This window comes from Nicotiana attenuata, unplaced genomic scaffold, assembly GCF_001879085.1.
Source record: "Nicotiana attenuata strain UT unplaced genomic scaffold, NIATTr2, whole genome shotgun sequence".
In the NCBI taxonomy this organism is placed as follows: Eukaryota; Viridiplantae; Streptophyta; class Magnoliopsida; order Solanales; family Solanaceae; genus Nicotiana; species Nicotiana attenuata.
This window is the reverse complement of record NW_017673480.1, coordinates 82,492-98,420: the sequence shown is the minus strand read 5'-3', so window position 1 is coordinate 98,420 and position 15,929 is coordinate 82,492. Positions and strand designations below refer to the sequence as shown.

Below are 15,929 nucleotides of genomic sequence, written 5' to 3'. Positions count from 1 at the left end.
ATCTCCACATAACGATGCACTGGTAATATCTCTACTTGTACATGATACTAATGTGAAACGAGTTTTGATTGATCCAGGTAGTTCCGTGAACATTATTCTGCTAAGAGTACTACACGAGATGCAAGCTGAAGATAAATTAGTACCAAAGGCGCATACTTTGTCTGGATTCGACAATTCCAGCGTCGTAACGAAAGGAGAGGTAATACTTACTACATTTGCAGAAGGAGTTGTCAAGGATACAAAATTTCAGGTGGTAGATATGGAGATGGCTTACAATATGATTCTCGGGAGACCATGGATCCACGAGATGGATGCTGTTCCGTCGACCTTACATCAAGTTATTAAATTTCCATCACCATGGGGGATATGTCAAATCCGTGGGGATCAACAGACATCCAGGAGAATCAACTCTGTTGCAGATTCAAGTATGAGAAACGAAGAAAAATAGCAATTACAGAATCCAGTTGAGGGTACCACAACACAAACCTCAACTGAACAAGGGCGAACAGATGTGGACTCAAGGCCTGATGCCATTCAAGAACCAGAGGAAAACGAAAATATCAAAACAACAATTGAAGAGCTGGAGGCTGTAGTGTTGTCTACACAATGGCCTGAAAAGAAAGTCTACGTAGGGGCCAATCTAAGCCAGGATATGAAAGGTAAGTTGATTGAATTTTTGTTTGCTAACGTGGATTGTTTTGCTTGGTCCCATTCTGATATGACAGGAATACCACCGGAGGTAATGACTCACAAATTAAATGAAGACCCGTCATATTCGCCTGTCAAACAAAAGAAGAGAAAGCAAGGAACTTTCAAGAATCAGGTGATTCAAGATGAGGTTCAAAAATTACTAAAAATTGGGTCTATCCGCGAGGTAAAGTATCCTAACTGGTTAGCCAATACTGTTGTGGTACTGAAGAAGAATGGCAAATGGCGAGTTTGTGTAGATTACACAGACCTTAACAAAGCTTGTCCTAAAGATTCTTTTCCATTACCACATATAGATCAACTAATTGATGCTACTGCAGGGCATGAATTGTTAAGCTTTTTAGATGCGTATTCAGGATACAACCAGATCAAAATGGATCCTATAGATGAAGAAAAAACTTCATTTATAACAGACAGGGGGACTTACTGTTATAAAGTAATGCCCTTTGGTCTTAAAAATGCTGGTGCAACATATCAAAGACTAGTGACCAAAATGTTTCAAGAACATTTGGGAAAAACTATGGAGGTCTATATAGACGATATGCTCGTTAAAACTCAACATTCAGGGGATCATATATCACACTTGTCTGATACGTTTCAGATTTTGCGAAAATTCAATATGAAATTAAATCCTGAGAAATGTGCATTCGGTGTTGCATCAGGTAAGTTTTTGGGTTTTCTTGTTTCTAACCGTGGTATTGAAGTAAATCCCGCACAGATTAAGGCCATTGAAGAAATCCCTAACATGCTTACAAGTAAAAAAGAAGTGCAGAGGTTGACAGGAAGAATTGCAGCCTTGGGGAGATTTATTTCCAAATCATCAGAAAAGTGCTTTAAATTCTTTTCAGCTCTTAAAAAGCAAGATCAGTTCGAATGGACTGAGGAATGTCAACAGGCACTCAAAAATTTGAAGACATACTTATCAAATCCTCCATTGCTCGCCAAACCAAAAGTTGGGGAAAAATTGCTCATCTACCTTGCTGTCTCCGAAGTAGCGGTAAGTGCTGTGTTAGTTCATGAAGATCAAGGTAAACAATCTCCGATTTACTATGACAGCGAATCTTTATTAGATGTGGAAACGCGGTATCCTCAATTAGAAAAGCTTGCACTTGCACTAATCATGGCATCTAGAAAATTAAGGCCTTATTTTCAGTGTCACCCTATTTCTGTAGTAACTGCTTATCCATTACGCAATATATTACACAAACATGAGTTGTCAGGTAGGTTAGCCAAATGGGCTATAGAATTAAGTGAATATGACATCACATACCAGCCTAGAACCGCGATAAAATCTCAAGTGTTAGCAGATTAGTGGCTGATTTTAGCCAAGGAATGCAATTAGAAGCAGAAAAAAATTACAAGTGTTCAACAGATCTAATCCGGGAATTTGGACCTTATTTACTGATGGTTCGTCTAATGTGAAGGGTGCAGGCTTAGGAATTATTTTGGTACCACCTACGGGTGAGACCATTCGACAAGCCATTAAATATTATTCTATAACTAACAATGAAGCAGAGTATGAAGCTGTGATTGCAGGTTTAGAACTGGCACGGAACTCGGCATTAATCAGATTGTAATCAAAAGCGATTCGCAGCTTGTAGTTAACCAAATGCTGGGGACTTATACAGCCAGGGAAGCACGAATGCAACAATATTTAGAGAAGGTATGGGATCTGATCAGGCAATTCCAAACCTGGAAAGTTATGCAAATACCAAGAGATGAAAATGTCGAGGCGGACGCCCTAGCCAATCTCGCATCTGCAGCAGATGTGGCAAGCAATGAAAATACTTCCGTGATTCATTTGTTTCATTCAGTACTCGATCCAGATAAAAATGAGGTAAATTTTAATAACATAACCTGGGATTGGAGGAACGAGATTATTACTTTTTTGCAGTATGGAACCGTCCCTGGAGATAAGAAAAAAGCTCACGCGCTTCGGAAAAAGGCTGCTCGATATTGTTTAAAGCAAGTCAATCTTTATCGAAAAATGTTCGGTGGTCCCTTAGCAAGATGCCTCGAGCCTTCTCAGACAGAATATGTAATGAGAGAAATACACGAAGGGCATTGTGGAAATCACGCAGGAGGAAGATCACTGGTAAGAACCATGATTAGGGCAGGTTATTATTGGCCTAAAATGGAAGAAGAAGCGGAAAGTTTCGTGGCTAAATGTGATAAATATCAAAGATACGGTAATAACATGCATAGACCTGCGGAGTTGTTACATCCGGTTATTGCACCGTGACCTTTTATGAAATGGGGGATGGATATCGTGGGGCCACTACCACAAGCAAAAGGACAGGTAAAATTTTTGCTTGTACTCACCGACTATTTTACTAAATGGGTGGAAGCAGGAGCATTCAAACAGGTGCGGGAAAAAGAAGTTAGAGATTTCATTTGGCGAAATATCATATGTCGATTCGGTGTGCCAAAGGAAATCGTGTGTGATAATGGTCCTCAATTTATAGGCGCACAAATCACAGAGTTTTTTCAAAGTTGGCAGATAAAAAGGATTACATCCACACCTTATCATCCGGTGGGTAATGGCCAAGCTGAGTCAACAAACAAAGTCATTGTCAACAATTTAAAGAAGCGTTTAGAGGAATCCAAAGGTAATTGGCCAGAATTGCTACCTGGTGTTTTATGGGCATACCGCACAACAACAAAAATAAGTACGGGAGAAACACCATTCTCATTGCTTTATGGAGCTGAAGCCTTAATTCCAGTTGAGATAGGAGAGCCAAGCACGAGGTTTACACAAGTATCAGAAGAATCCAATGACGAAGAAATGTGCATAAACCTTGATCTACTTGAAGGAAAAAGGGAAGCTGCATTAATAAGAATGGCAGCACAAAAGCAGGTCTTGGAATGATACTACAATTGAAAAGCGCGCCTAAGATACTTCAAGATTGGGGACTTCGTGCTCAAAAAAGTTTTTCAATCTACGAAGGCAGCTAATGCGGGAAAATTGAGTCCAACCTGGGAGGGACCCTACAGGATTCATGGTATCGCAGGAAAAGGAGCATACGAGCTGAAAACGATGGATGGCAAGATACTACCTTCACATTGGAATGACGTTCACTTGAAGAGATACTATTTCTAAGGAATACCCATGGTCAGGTATCCATACTTTTAAATTTTATTTTTGAATTGTTAAAATTTAACTAACGATTTTAGATGATAGGCAAAAAGCTAACCCGTACTAAATAATGAGTCACGACCCGCAAGGCACGTGGTATCAATTTTCCCGGTCTAGGGTTACAATTATTCTGATAGAAATTGAAACGGGTTAAGCAGTCTTCATCTATAATCGCACCTCCGCGTCCCGTATGTTTTTCCCTTTCAGGGAAAGGACCAAATGAGAGGAACAATCAAGTTCTCGAGACTTCATACTTCAAAGCTCAAACACTTGGGGGACTATATAATATACATTGACATGTGTATAAAGAAGGCAAAGAAGATTGGAAAATAATCAAAGATCAAGCCTGAGAAGTTCACTCATTGAATGAGTCAAGTGCAGAGTAAAGTCACGAGCTAAGGCCAAAGAAAAACCTTATTATAGTTAGGGTAAAGCCAATGTACTGAAACGGGTTATAAATAAAAACCTTGTGTTCATTTTCTTTTTTGAAATCTGTTATAAGAAAAACAGTTACGAGAAAGTTATAGAAGTAATTCAAATACATGTAAAGTGTTATTCCAAGGTAGACAAAGTTCAAATAAAAACTTGTCAAAGTTATTTCAAGAAACATGTATATTCTTATTTCTTTCATCGTATATTAACACCATTATGAAGTTGAGACGTCTTCTTCATTAAGTGTCGAATATAAAAGGTCCCTCTTTTATAATATTCATGATTAATTCAAGTATTCATGAAGCTAAAAAAAACAGAAGCATTTTTGAATAATAAAAATGCAAGTTATTCAGTAAGTCCTTAAAAATAAAGGCAAGAATAATCAAAACAGAAGTTCAAACAGCAACAGAAACTTCTTAATATTAAAAAAGTTTAAACTAAGTATGAACTTAGTCATAAACCAAAAGTTGTTTATACAAAGTGCCCCATAAAAGGTCTGGGACTTAACGTTTCAACAAACCCTTAAAAAGACCAAGGGTTACAACCACATATCACCAAAAAGAAGAAAAAAAACAACAAAGGATTTCAAACAACATAAACTTTTCATTGAGAAGTTGAAGGAATTGACATCAACAACAGCAAGCTCAACTTGACTTGAAGGAGTGGGGATACCCGTATCATCTTCAACATTTTCAGAAGCTTCAGCCACGGGAGAAGAAAAATCTTGGTTCTGCTGAGTCTTCTCAATAGTCTCTTTGATCTTGGCTAACTCAGATTCCAAGTTAAAATTCTCCTGGCTAACTTCAACGAGGGTATCATGGCGAGAATTTAAAAATGCCCAACTCACTTCAATGGCAGTTTTATCTTCAAGGATCTCGTAATCTCTTTCCCAGTCAGCAATTTCATTTCTTAACTTTTCATTTTCAGCCAAGGCAGATTCATAAGAAGCTTGAAGAGAAGCATGGGAATTTTCTAAAGAACAAACCTTATCAGAAGATACCCGGAGGTCTTCTTGAGTTTGAGTCAAATTCTGCACAAGTTCACCAGCATATGCTTCTTTTTCACCCAAGAGAGCCCTCAACTCTCTAATTTCTTCACTTGCCTTGGACAATTGCTCGGAAAAAGAGGTTTCCAGACGAGCCTTTTCCTTACCTGCTTGATTTGAAGAAGCTTTTTCAACTGCCAATTCTGAAGTCAAAGCCCGTACCTGCTGCTCTAAGGTACTTTTACTTTCTTCTAATGTTTCCACGTCGATCTGAAGACTTTCACATTGTTCCCTCCAATTATCCGCCTCCACTTGGTAGTCACGCACTAATTGCTTTGAGAGGGTAACCCTCTTCATCATCTCCGTGCCAATTAGATTGACCTAAAAAAAAGAAGGGAAAAATAAGAACCCTGAAAACAGAAAGAAAAAAAAGGTAAGTAAAATTTGAAAAAGGGATACCTTTAGAGAAGCATGCACTATATCGTTCATCAAGGTCAAAGAACTGTGGCTGTCAAGTTTAGCTCTCTCAACTGGACCAATCAAAAGTTTTAGCCACACGTCAGCTTGACCTGATTTCCTCAAAAGGTTACCCTCAGCAGGAACTTCAATGGTGACTTGCCTCATAGCAGCACCCCTACTCGAGGAACCAACTTCAGTGTGAGGAACAGGTGAGGGAGGAATTGTTGAAGGAGGAACAGTAGAAGCAGTCAAAACAGCCTGGGGAGGAACAGTAATAGCCACGACTGGCAAAGAAGGAATCACAGGAACGGGAGTAGAAAAAGGAGCCAGGGGAGCTTCATCAGAAATCGAACCTAAATTTTCACTACCAAACCCGCGGTCAAAAAGCTGCTCAACAGAGTCATGAACAGCAGCGGGAACATCATCATAGGGGATCACCACCGGGGCTTCAACAGACTCGGTAAGAGGAACCGAACGAGGGGGAGAAGCTTCCTCATCAGAAACGATCCGTCTACGGGTTCGTGGCCTTTTCACTAAGGAGCCCTCATCTTCCTCTTCTTCAAAGTCTTGGTCATCAGCAGCTTTTCTTTTCGATGAAGAGTCCAAAATTATCTCTTGGGCCCTTTTCAAAGAAATACAAGAAGCTATGACCGCCTCAGCACTAATCCCTCGAACTGCAAATCCTGATAAAAAGAAGGATTAAAATAAGTTCAGGAAAAAGCAATATATAAAAGGGAAAAAAACTCTTACCATGAGTTTTCACTTTCCAACCAAATCGATAGGAAAGAGTCTTCAAAGATCTACCCTCCATTGGGGCAGTATTCAACAGCTTTCCTACCCAACCACGGAAATTGGGAATATCGTCAACAATTCCCATGGTTGCTGGAAAAGAAAAGGAAAATTAGGATAATAATCATCAAAATTGAAGAGAAAAGGTACGAGAAAGTTATTTAAAAAAAACTCACGTGCAAAATTCCACTTCTCGGGGAAGGGAACATTTTCATCACCCACTAAATCAACGGTGGGGGCAGCAACTAACCTGGCATACCAGCCACGGTCTCTGTCATCTTCTGGACTAACCAAAACTCTTTTACTCCTTGCTACTAAAGTAAAGACACCTTGGCGAAAGAGTCTGGGAGAATAAAGGTGAATTAGATGAGAGAAAGTAAAAGGCACGCCTACCATGTTGGTCAAATGCCTCAAACAGGCAACAACCCTCCACACTATAGGGCCAATTTGACCTAAACAAACGTCGAAAAAACGACAGAATTCAAGGATAACAGGGTCAATAGCAGGTTTGAAGCCTAATGTGTAAGGGTATGTGTAAACAAAAGAAAACCCCATTAAATAAGAAGTGATTCTTTGGTTCGCATTAGAAATTATAATAGGGAAGTCATGACTCCAATGGCAGTCTTTACGAACTAAAGTACTCAAACCTTTAATGATTTGAGTTTGGTAGATATCAACCCGATTTAAAGAAGATACTTGATTTCTAAGGGATTCTCTGTCGTTATAGAAAGATAATTCAGCAGGAACTATTTCATCCACCGAAGGTTCACGAAGAGGTTCAGAAGGTTCCTTACCCCTAGAAGAAGATCTTTGAGAAAGAGAACCTCTGGTTCTAGAAGAGGGGTTGGAACTAGATGAAGGAAGAGAAGAACCACGTATGGATGAAGACGCTAAATTACGTAGTCTACCTCCTCTTCTACTCCTATTAGGGGCAAGAGGAAAGTTATCAACTATGGGGACTCTCCTAGGGTTAGGGTTTGATGAAGACATGACAGTACGAGGAAGGTAAAGAACAAGGATTGAATATTTTGAAAGCTATGAACTTTATGTGAGAAAGACAAAGATGAGAACTATATTTATACTAAGAAGCAACCGTCAAAGGAAAAGGTGCAATGATGGAAAGGTCATAATGAGAACTGTCGCTTCGTAATTGGTGAAGCCGTAAAAGAGCCTTAAAAAGCGCTGCAAAGTCGCAGAAACAACAAAAAGATGCCACGTGTAACAAACATTAAATGGAAGTGACAATTGAAGCGTCGATTCTATCATAGCATTAATTGCGGCAAATATTCCCGCTTTAATAAAATCCACTTCCCAAATATTCAATTGATAAATAAATGGCAAGTGGGAGGACTATCTGTATTGGAAAATTTGAGTTTACATATTGAAGTGATTGAAAGATGACGTGTCATGACATGAAGGCTGGTCAAAGAGTGATGATTAGCAAAGAGGTAAGAGTTGCAACAGATACGAGCAGAGGCACAAGTAGAGGCACGAGCAGTTATTCAAAAAACTCAACGCTCGTACCTATTTAAATCCAAAAATCAAAGAGAATGAATCTGACAGCACAAGAGAGTACAGATACAGTATTTAATAAGCATTAAATACTAAAAACGTTAGAGAATCTGTATTAAATTACAATGATTATGTAACATAGCATTTAATGTCTTAATTGTCTATAATAACCTTATTATGACAAAGGCAAAACGTATATCTTAGAGATAGCTATAAAAAGGAGAAGACTGGTCATTTGTAAGGACACGAAATATCAACTAAATATTCTGATTTACTTTGTTTTCTGCTATCTATCTTATTGTTATCAAAATCAATTTCTTCTGTTCATTTTCGATTATCAGTAACCCGAGTTCTTCTAAAAATAAAGCTTTGACCGAAATTCTATTTTTTGGTTAAACAGAGATGTTGAAGGAGGCTAAGGCAGAAATGCTTCAAAGGATTTTACGAGATATGTCATGTGTGTAAGGAGGCGCAAATACTGGGGATAACACAAAATTTCACAAAGGCTACTTGCCTCCGCGACTACAGGGGGGGTGGGGGTGGGGTTGGGGGGTGGGGGGGGGGTATATGAAAGTAGCATTAAAAATCATTTTTCTAAAAAATAGTTTCTACTCTCTAAACAAACACTAAAAAAATATTTTCCGGAAAAAGTTTTTCACTCACCAACCAAACATGGGAAAATAAGTAATAAAAGCACTCATTTTTCATGAAACACATTTTCCTTCAATACCAAACACACCCTTAATGCAGCTTGTTTGGAAAAGATCCCTCGACTTTCTAACAGGTGCACATCATCTGCTTACACGTGCAGTCTCTTCTCAATCCCTTCACAAAATCCCTGCCCCTGGGAAAGAAAGAAAGAAAGAAAGAAAAAGCAGGCAGGAATACAAGGCTTGGATTAGGCCAAACACTGACATTGTATTAGTTTAATCGAGATGAGCTTAAATAGGCGACATGGTCAGTGGATTCATATAGTCGACGCTAACTTACTCATGATTGAGGTGTAGTAGTAGTTGTTAATTTCTTGATAGCAAAAGCGCCTAGATTGTATATACAGAAGGACAGACTGTACATGATAAGATGTCATATCTACATTAAGGATAGGAAGACTGATATTAGACCATTATGTGGGGCAAGGAACAAAACCACATAATATGTCAGGAAGCTGAGAAAAACGGATCCTCTTTGTTTTTGTAGATAGCAAATAGCTGCTTGGAGTATCTTGTCGCCAAAGTTCTGCACAGTTCAATACCCTTGGGATCATATGCTTGCAATTCCTCCACAGACTTGTTCATGTCACCTTGCGGATCTCCATCCGTAAGAAATTCAGCCAAGGTGCTTCCCCTGTAATATGGCAGTATAAATTATGAAACTAGCCCCCAAACATACAAAAGCAAACATCAGATTCAGCATTGTTTCAATGCAATTGATAGAAGCATTAAATCAGATCAACCCTTTCTGGTCAAAAGACGAACTTTTAGATGTTTAATGTGAATGCTAATATTAAAAAGTCTCATATTTACACATTTGCAGCCTTGAAATCATCCTTTTCACAGGGAATCATTAATCCCATGTTTTCCTCTGGCCTAACGTAGGCAATTAGTCCCAGAAACAATTTCATTCTCTAGTCCACTTTGACCTGGAAGCATTCGTGCAACCTTTTGATATTACATGTTTCTTTCTCCCTCTATCAGCAAAAGCAAGTGATAATAACTACATAATAAACATTAGCCATTAAAGAACGGTCAACATGACATTTGATTCATTAAGTCAGAAACAACCATGCCATCTTGGACAAAGCTATAGCAGTCGTGCAATCCCAATCATAGATGATTGATCGTTTTGATCTATGTGAGACTCATCACTGGACTAGTATACATCAGCATAGTCATGGTCATAGGCAGTCCTCAGAGTAATAAAACTTATCTGCAGTACAACAAAGTTACTGAGTCCAAATATGCTATTTATTATCAGCTTAATATGCTTAGTGAATTTAACCAGCATCAACTTTTTGAACAAGCTAACCTCAAGATCTAACTCAACATCCTTTCGAAAATGCAAGGTCAAGGCTTTTCTATTGGATTGTCCTCAGATCTTCAGATTAGCTACTTAAAAAGTGGTTGGAAAACTAAGGATCGTGATCTTACCCTTCAATAGGGAAGAAGTGCTCTTGATGGAGCTCAATTGTTCTCCATAGTTCAAGGACCTACACTTTGGATTTATGAATTGTTTGCAGATTTCAGATCGAGCAAAGTCGACCAACCCATAGAAATTGAGCTTAATGCTTATTCACTACGTCAGAAGAGTTTAATGAGTTATGAACTCATGTAATTGGGAATTTGACAGAAAAGGCCTATTGCCATAACAAGGAGATGTGTCCATGACACAGATTCATGGGTCGTCCATGACATCGTCCAGCACCTTGGGTGTCAAGGAATTTCAACCACAATGTATCATGCTTAACAACTCGATATAAGAGAATATATTATTGAACCTCCAATTAAGACATTCAAATTTTAAGAGATGAGGATTACTAATATTGACAAACTCTTTAATTCCGACGCATTTTAACCATGTGTTTATCTTATGTACGTTACGAGCTTGGATAAGTTACATAACTGGAGATATGGTGCTAAAATGAGTGTTCTGTTCCTCTAGACCAGCATCGTTTAAGCACCGTAATGCGCATGTATTTGCATTCAAGCACATACCTGTAGGCATCACACTGGCTGAAACCTCTTTGATTCTGAAATATCGTTTCTTTACTACATTTCTCCTCAGCTGTTTGCTGCCTATACAAAACACAAACAGCCCTCATACATAATTCAGGATCCTTACCAAAGGCAGCAAGCATGTCTCCCTCAAACTCCCACTCTAATTTATCACTTTTGTTCCTTCGAATTCTCGACATTATTTCACAATAATCTGTATCACTCTCCGATATATGCTCTGAATCAGTTATTGAATCTTCAGCTACAGAAGAATTACTTCCCAAAGCACCCTCAGAATTAGAGATGTCGCCATCGTCAGAACAGTCAGAGCTGCTAACTATAAATCCACCCAAGCTTTCTCCCTCACTGTCTGACACATCTTCTTCGATGTCACTGCCACCACCATCTTTTGCTTCACATTGACTTAGCTTCACTAGGCGCCGCCTACTAGAAGATTTCCTGATTTCCTCCCTAGAATCACCAATTTGAGTTGAGTGGCCTTCGGGATGATCACTGGAGCTTTTCCCATGAAAATGCCTAGTCTTGAGCATGCAAATTGGAACGTTATCATCATCAGTGTCACTATCACTAGGAATTAAGTTTGAAGCTCTTCTTCTTTTTGGAGTTGGAACACATAAAATGTCATTGTCTTTGCCTTGCTCAATGTCAGCCATCTTTAAATTGTTCTCTGAAGGAAATTCATTATTAGACAAGGTGCTCCCTGATCCAGGGTAAGGTGAATCACGAGCCATTCTAGATCCTGGTATGCAAGGTGTACAAAGAGGTAGAGAATTTTTATAATCATTTCCATTTATTGATGTACAAAGAGGACGGATAGTTCTTTCATCATCACTTTCATTTAAGTCAATAACAACAACATTTGCAGGCCTTACACCAGCTGGGGTAGAAGGAGCCATCCTCTTGTTTGACCCTCTTTCTTCTTCAAACATCAATCGCTTCCTCACTTGGTTACTACGGCTGTTACCACTTTCAGATAGTAAAAATTTGTTTGCTCCAACACACTCGGCTTGCACGCATGGATTCTTTGTTAAAGATTTTCCTGCCCATCAAAAGCAATAAGCAAAAATTTCTACCATATGCGTCTCAATCTTCTAAAGCAAAATATTTACCTAAAACATTCACCTCTTAGAATGGTATCTACAACTACTAAAACAAAACTGTTTACACAAAAGGATAGTACCTGAATCTTGAGATTGCAGAGATTGGATTTCTCCACCAGAGAAGAAAGATTTTGCATTTAAATCTTTATAATCTCCTGCTTTTGAAACCAACCTTTTGTTCAATTCCAATACCGCCAACTCCAACTCCTTGCACTTCAATTTCCAAGACTCAACATTACTTTCAGCAACCCGTTTCTCGCATTCCAAGACATTGTTCTCGATCATCAACTGCAAAACCTTGTCTTCCTCCTCGTTCTCCTCATTACAGCCATTATTCTCAAATTGACGCATCCGCTCTTCCAGCTCTTGATTCCTTCTCTTCAACACCTCAAGCTCATCCTCAACAGCAACCTTCTCGACTCGCAATGTTTCATACTTAACTTCAAGCAACTTAAAACCATTCCTCTCCTGGTAAATCTCCTTCTGCAAAGTGGCACAACTATTTTCAATTTCCTTTATCTTTGCTTCCAGATTTAAACACTGACTGCAATAACCCGATTCTCTTTTCAATCGACTCACACTATCTGTAGTATCTCCAGCTCCTACTGTTACTCCCATATCAACCCTCAAAGATTCATTACTAGAATCCATGTTTCAATCTCACAACATTAGCAACCAACTCAATATACAATTGTTTCAACACAAGTACCAAAACTCCATAGTCAGTTCAAACCCTGATAGTAAAGAAAATATCAAACTTTCAAAATCTACAGATAATTCAGCCTGCAAATTATTAACCAATTATATTTCCAAGAAAAGGGGAACTGGGGAGGGAGAATAGCAAAATATTTCCTACTAGAAAAAAAAGAGAAACAAGAATGATTTCTATAATGTATAGCAATATTCTTTTAGGCTTCAAACAGTGACCATAACAACTACAATTCGTAAAAAGTTACAAGAGACAAAAGGGACAAACATAAAAAAGAATGATAGTTACAAAATCTGAAGCGTCGTCGAGCAACTGAAGAGTTGGGAAATATATACCCGCAGTCCCGGGAAACCTCGTCGTATTCTTAACCACCGCTTCCCTTTACCAACAGACTTTCTGATTTTGACGAGGGTTTTATTTGTGTTTTATTTATTCCTTGTCTCATTCAATTTAACATTGTTTTCGTAATAATAATAATAAAAATAATAATAATAATAATAATAATAATAATAATAATAATAAAGCTAAGTATATGATTCGCGTGTTATTATATGACAAGAAGAAATTTCGGCAGTATTTTAAAAGCGAGGGCGTGAGGCGGGTCGTTTTACTTAATACGGGGCGCGACAAGGCGAGAGCCTCGAGACATGGGGCAAAGTCAAGCTTTGGCTCCCTAAAGACTAAAGAAATGCATAAAAAAAGAACTTGTTTCAGTTGCATATCATAAGAAATTCGAACAACTGCCTCAAATACAGTATCCGGAAGTACCGCTTGTGGAACCTCAATCTCCACGGGCTTATTAGCTAAATGGCAATTGGCACATACAATACACCCAGTCGGGCCCTCGAGAATCTGCATACCGCCACGGGAGAGCATTCCTTGGAGAAACTCATACCCTTCTTTCGGATCTTGAATCGAGGGGAGTCAATTTCGAGTCCTTCTCTCAATTAAAAGGGAAGGTACCCGGATCTTTAATTTTTTAAATGTATGAATTAATAATATAACATTATAACAAAAAATAAAATAAAGGATACATTAAAAGTTCATGAAAACTATAAAGAATTTAAGAAACTCTTATAAAATAAAAAACATCTAGCATGTTTTACAAGTATAAATAATGCAATACGGTTAAATTTACTATGTCATATTAAATTTACTACAACGTCTTAACTTGCAAACGATTAAATATCATAATTTCTTAAAAAATGTTATGAAACTGCATATTATACCTCCTTAAAAATAAATACTCAATAAATTTTATCAACACTGTAGTTTAAAATATTACTCCTTCATGAGAAATATAAAATTATTTTAAAGAGTAAAATAATAAATATATGATAATTTAGTAAGACGTAGAACTAAGACATGAAGATCTATCAAGTAAAGATATAAATTTTGGTTATCTATTTTCAGAAGAGATATTCAAATGATATTGCCCTCACGATACTCTCATTTAGTAAATATGCAATACTATGGTTTGTTATTTCAGTTATTCATATTTTTCATATTCCTATAGATAAAGAAATTTAACCATTCATTTGTTGATGAATTTTGAGAATCAACAATGCTAATTAGTGAATTCAACACATGATTTGCATAGGAATTGTGGGGCAAGTCCCGGGCCTTGAGCGTTATGCATGTTTAGGGCGCACAATCGGGCGCTTGGAGGCGTAAGTCTCACAGAACTAAGCCCCACACATGAGTCTCAAGGCGTTTTGACAGTACCCCGCCCCAGGGCGAGCCCCGAGGCGAGTCCCAGAAAAGCCTTTTAAAACACTAGTTGAGATTACTTATGCTAGAATTAGTGATAATTGGGATTAATTATCCACGTATTATTTCTTATTGAGTGTTTGGTATGCTATATAAATTATGAGATTGTCAATTTTACTGTTTTATCCTAAGATAACTTATCTTCAAATTGCTATTCCAACATCTAGCAGGTATATGATACCTCGATACTATTTTTAATCCCAGAATAATTTATCCCAAGATTAATAACCAAAAGGGATAAGGCAATAATAAATTTTTATCACAAAATTATTTTTGCTTAGCTATCATACAAAACAACATACTGCTAATAAGACAAAATACAAGACCTAATTATTTTCTTTATTTAAGCTTATTCTTTGAGTTAGATTCATGTCAAAAGTATCACTCTTGTTGGTCCATCCCGTGGCACATGTGAAAGAAGAGAAGTTTTATTTTGCTTTGAAAACTTCAAGTTAACCAAATCAATAGTAGAAAAGATTTGGGCAGACTTTTGTAGTAGATGTTGTTGTCATTACATACATCGTCATGGGCATTCTGCAACTATAAATAGGTGCTCTACTTTCATATGTAAATACACACCAACAAAGAGAGAAATAAAGAGTGAGGTATCATAGACAGGGTATAAGAAAATAGTCTGTGAGAAAAATAGAGAGTGAGCGATATTGTAGTGAGGTGGAAATATCAAAAGAGAGTTATTTCTTTTGAGTGTTGCAGTGGTCTTTGGAGTATTTCACTCGGACCTACAAAGTAAAAGTATTGGCCAGAAGAATGACGACAACACAATTGCCATGGTGCAAAACAATGATAATGTTGTCCTATTTATAAATGAGGAAGAGGAATGCATGCACTTGTTAGGTCCAGAGTCGGAATGGCTGGCTGATACAGCAGCATCTTACCATGTCACACCGGTAAGAGAAATTTTTGCAGATATGTAGCAGGTGATTTTGGAACTGTGAGAATGGGTAACACGAGTTACTCAAATATTGCGGGGATCGGTGACATTTGTATCAAGAAAAATGTTGGATGCATATTGGTTTTAAAGGACGTGTGGCATGTACCTGATTTACGGATGAACTTGATCTCGGGAATTGCTTTAGACCGAGATGGATACGAGAATTATTTTGCAAATCAAAAGTGGAGACTCACCAAGAGATCATTGTTGATTGCAAAGGGAGTTGCTCGTGGCATGTTATACAGGACAAATGCAGAAATATCCCGAGGTGAATTGAACGCGGCACAAGATGAGATTTCTGCATATTTGTGGCACAAAAGAATGGGTCATATGAGCGAGAAGGGATTGTAGATTCTTGCCATGAAATCACTCATCTCTTTTTCCAAAGGTACAACGATAAAACCTTATGACTATTATTTATTTGGTAAGCAGCATAGAGTCTCATTTCAAACTTCGTCTTAAAAAAATTGAATATACTTGATTTGGTATATTCTAATGTTTGTGTTCCAGTGGAAATTGAAACGATGGGCGGTAACAAATATTTTGTTACTTTTATTAATGATGCTTCACGTAAATTATGGGTTTATATCTTGAAAACTAAAGATCAGGTGTTTCAAGTTTTTCAGAAGTTACATGCTCTGGTGG

At 37.8% G+C, this 15,929-nt stretch overlaps 1 protein-coding gene across 3 annotated transcripts; it reads right to left on the bottom strand.

The window, feature by feature from the left end:
- Positions 1 to 8,919: 8,919 nt before the first annotated feature.
- Positions 8,920 to 12,969, bottom strand: LOC109216482. 3 transcript variants are annotated; one of them, XM_019380643.1, is made up of 4 exons: positions 12,898 to 12,969; positions 11,934 to 12,587; positions 10,733 to 11,792; positions 8,920 to 9,365 (listed from the first exon to the last, which is right to left on the bottom strand). In XM_019380643.1, the coding sequence occupies exons 2-4, from the start codon at positions 12,502 to 12,504 to the stop codon at positions 9,179 to 9,181; spliced, it is 1,818 nt and encodes a 605-aa protein (XP_019236188.1). In that variant the 5' UTR covers positions 12,505 to 12,587; positions 12,898 to 12,969; the 3' UTR covers positions 8,920 to 9,178. The 3 variants fall into 3 exon arrangements, with proteins under 3 accessions (XP_019236188.1, XP_019236187.1, XP_019236189.1); XM_019380642.1 differs by having other exon boundaries at positions 12,851 to 12,954; XM_019380644.1 differs by lacking the exon at positions 8,920 to 9,365 and adding an exon at positions 9,372 to 9,947 and having other exon boundaries at positions 12,851 to 12,954.
- Between the last annotated feature and the right edge of the window lie 2,960 nt (positions 12,970 to 15,929).

What these genes read in the sequence shown, in the direction of transcription:
- LOC109216482 (XM_019380643.1), bottom strand. Translation starts at nt 12,504, where the DNA reads ATGGATTCTAGTAATGAATCTTTGAGGGTTGATATGGGAGTAACAGTA. An exon ending in TCTGCAATCTCAAGATTCAG is followed by an intron (nt 11,793 to 11,933) that starts GTACTATCCTTT and finishes TTTGATGGGCAG; the next exon opens with GAAAATCTTTAACAAAGAAT. An exon ending in AGCCAGTGTGATGCCTACAG is followed by an intron (nt 9,366 to 10,732) that starts GTATGTGCTTGA and finishes GCCATATTACAG; the next exon opens with GGGAAGCACCTTGGCTGAAT.